The following is a 2,613-nucleotide window of genomic DNA, read 5'->3' on the forward strand; positions in this document are numbered from 1 at the left end:
GTAATGTGCCTGCTGAAGCCAGTGGAGACACATGAAGCAAAACTGCTGTAAGACTGAATTAGGAGAACTACTTAATTTTGTCCTTCCGTGCATTTGTGGGACTGCTGCTGGAGGCAGCACAGGACGAAAACGTGTCTTTAGAGATATATGGCTTACACAGATGCAATTGGGTTGCAAAAGATTTTTCAGTTCTGTTTTCAAGTCGTTTCTGGATCACTAAAAATCCAAAATAAATTTCAGCACACTAAAGAAAGATTCAGTCTAAATCCCTAACTTTAAATGCCCCAAAATAAGTCGCCTCTTGTGATGAATCCAGTAGCAACGGGTTCGATACTTGGACACTTATCATTTCACCAGATTTTAATTTAAAAAACCCACCTACATTTACAGAGTAAAAATGGAATTCTGAATTCCCTGACCAGTATTTCGTGCTTCCTCCCTTCATCAACACATCAGAGCGCCTTATTTTAGGGTTTGTCTTAATCATATACACCATCAGCTGAAGCCCTCTTTTAGTCAGGTTTCCTGAGGTTTCGTGATGTCTAAAACAAATGTTGGCATAAAGGTAGTAAAAACCATCTTGATTAACAATTAGTTTTCCATCACTGAATGTCATATCTGATAGGTTTGCCTGGCCTTTGTCATGATGCCAGGACGTGAGGTTCACTTTGCGAGTTCCTGAAGAAAGGAGAAAAAAAAAATAATTATTTATAAACATTTATCAAACCCCAATCAATAGCTACTAGAGTTCTATAGGCTAAAGAGAATATTTGTCAATTATGAAAAAAATCATAAGAAATTTCCTATTTTCATCATGTACAACCATATTTGATCTGTTATTTGTAGCTGTCTGCCTTCCCATCAGAACATCTGCAGAACCATGGTACAACACACTTGCTTGGCCAATAGTCTGATTATGCTAAGCGATCATTTAACAAGCTCTGTATATGAACTGCATTCCACCTCAAACTTTATTCGAGTAACAAATACTTGAGAGGATGAAGGAAACAGCAAATCTTGTTATCAGTCACTAAGCCTTAAGTGTTTTTCAAGGAATAACTGAACAAAATCTGAAAACTTGTTAAATTGGTTATTCCCCAAAGAGAAAGCTTACGAAACCTTCCAATAGTTTATGTTGTTGTGACTGTAGTGGTACAAAGGTAAACATATTTTCATGGGAGAAGACCGCCCCCAAAAAAGGGGGGTGAAAAAAGCTCAAAACTGTACAGTCCCGCATCTTTTGTACTACACACTAAGTTGCCTAGACTTTGGATAGTACTTCAAGTATCTATGACATAAACAAACCTTTTTATGCGAAAGCAATGTTTAAATTTAACCCAGTGCTTGTATATACCAGAATAAGGCTCCACAATCTGGGTAATTCATATCCTAGGCATCTACAAGGGTGGCCCACAGCACAATCCTAATTCTTTGAAAACTGTACAAATATTTGTAGCTGGGCAGTTACAACTATTCTGGAGGTAAACTCAGATTCTTTGTCTAATATCTAGTGGAAGGTCTTAGAAGAAGAGCTTTAGGAAGACAGATGTGACTTCGGACGCACTGCTCTTTTCTTTCTTTATTTTAAAGTATCTTAAGCTGCAAACTAGAAAAGATGAGCTGATACTCCATGCTTGAAGAAAAATTAACCCTGTTCAGGTTGCATTAAACTGGAGATCCACGAATTAGGAGAGAAAATTATAATATTCTCTTTCTCCACAGAACATCATACATGTGGGCATGAAAAGACATGTATGACGGTTACCAAATCTGACTACCAAAAAGTCAGATTAATAGAACTAACACACGTAAAAAACGTTATTGAATTCTTTCCAACAGGTATGCGCAAACCTTTTCAGCACTGCCCACGTGATGGTGGCCTGATAAACAGGAAGCTGTCCCTTATCTGTTAAGGTGACCAGCTGCTTTGTGAAGAGGACAAAAAGGAGCTGAGAGATGTTGCGATAAGTTTGTCAGCTCAGCACTGTCACTAAAAGTTAACTTCACGTACACAGGTACAACTGTCCCCCAGGAACTCTGACCCAAAGGGCACCTCCTGGGTACTATCATCAAGTAGACACATTGTATTGTTTCTCAAAGGATTCAAGCTGGTCTGGTCTCAGATGCCTTTTCATTTAGACCCTGGTGTTGAGGCTGTGCTAAGAGATGGCTTAACAGGAGGTCTAAGAGAAAGCATTTGAGTCTTCCTTCTAAACCTGGTCACATTCAACACTTCAGATTGTTTCTGGTGGCACAGTGTTAAGAAGCAGCCTGCAACACTAGCCTAGACAGCACTGCTACAACAGCACATCTGTTACGTAGAGATTTATCATGGTATTTTCTGCTGAGGAGCGTGCCCTGTAGCACACACCCGCTGTCCTTTCCACCTTCCCAGCATCACCACCATCTCATTATAGCACCCATCTCATCTCACCCCCTCCGTCTTCAAAAACAGAGAGGCAGGCAAGGCTGGAAAGAGAAGAGCCAGGCAAGGCCCACAGGGATGCCCAGGCAGAGAAAACAGCACTGTGCTGAGAAGGTCACACAGGTCCTGACCCTTCCCAAAACGCACAAGTCACTAACACTCTACCCTTTACTCTGCATAATACACAG

General features: G+C 40.5%; 1 protein-coding gene across 1 annotated transcript; it reads right to left on the reverse strand.

The window, feature by feature from the left end:
• Window positions 1–256: 256 nt before the first annotated feature.
• TNFSF11 (tumor necrosis factor (ligand) superfamily, member 11) lies at window positions 257–678 on the reverse strand (the record flags this gene model as incomplete). Its single annotated transcript, XM_009866107.1, has 1 exon — window positions 257–678. A coding segment is annotated over one exon (422 nt), but the record flags the coding sequence as incomplete, so codon positions are not given.
• Between the last annotated feature and the right edge of the window lie 1,935 nt (window positions 679–2,613).

This window comes from Apaloderma vittatum, unplaced genomic scaffold (assembly GCF_000703405.1).
Source record: "Apaloderma vittatum isolate BGI_N311 unplaced genomic scaffold, ASM70340v1 scaffold1283, whole genome shotgun sequence".
Lineage (NCBI taxonomy): Eukaryota > Metazoa > Chordata > Aves > Trogoniformes > Trogonidae > Apaloderma > Apaloderma vittatum.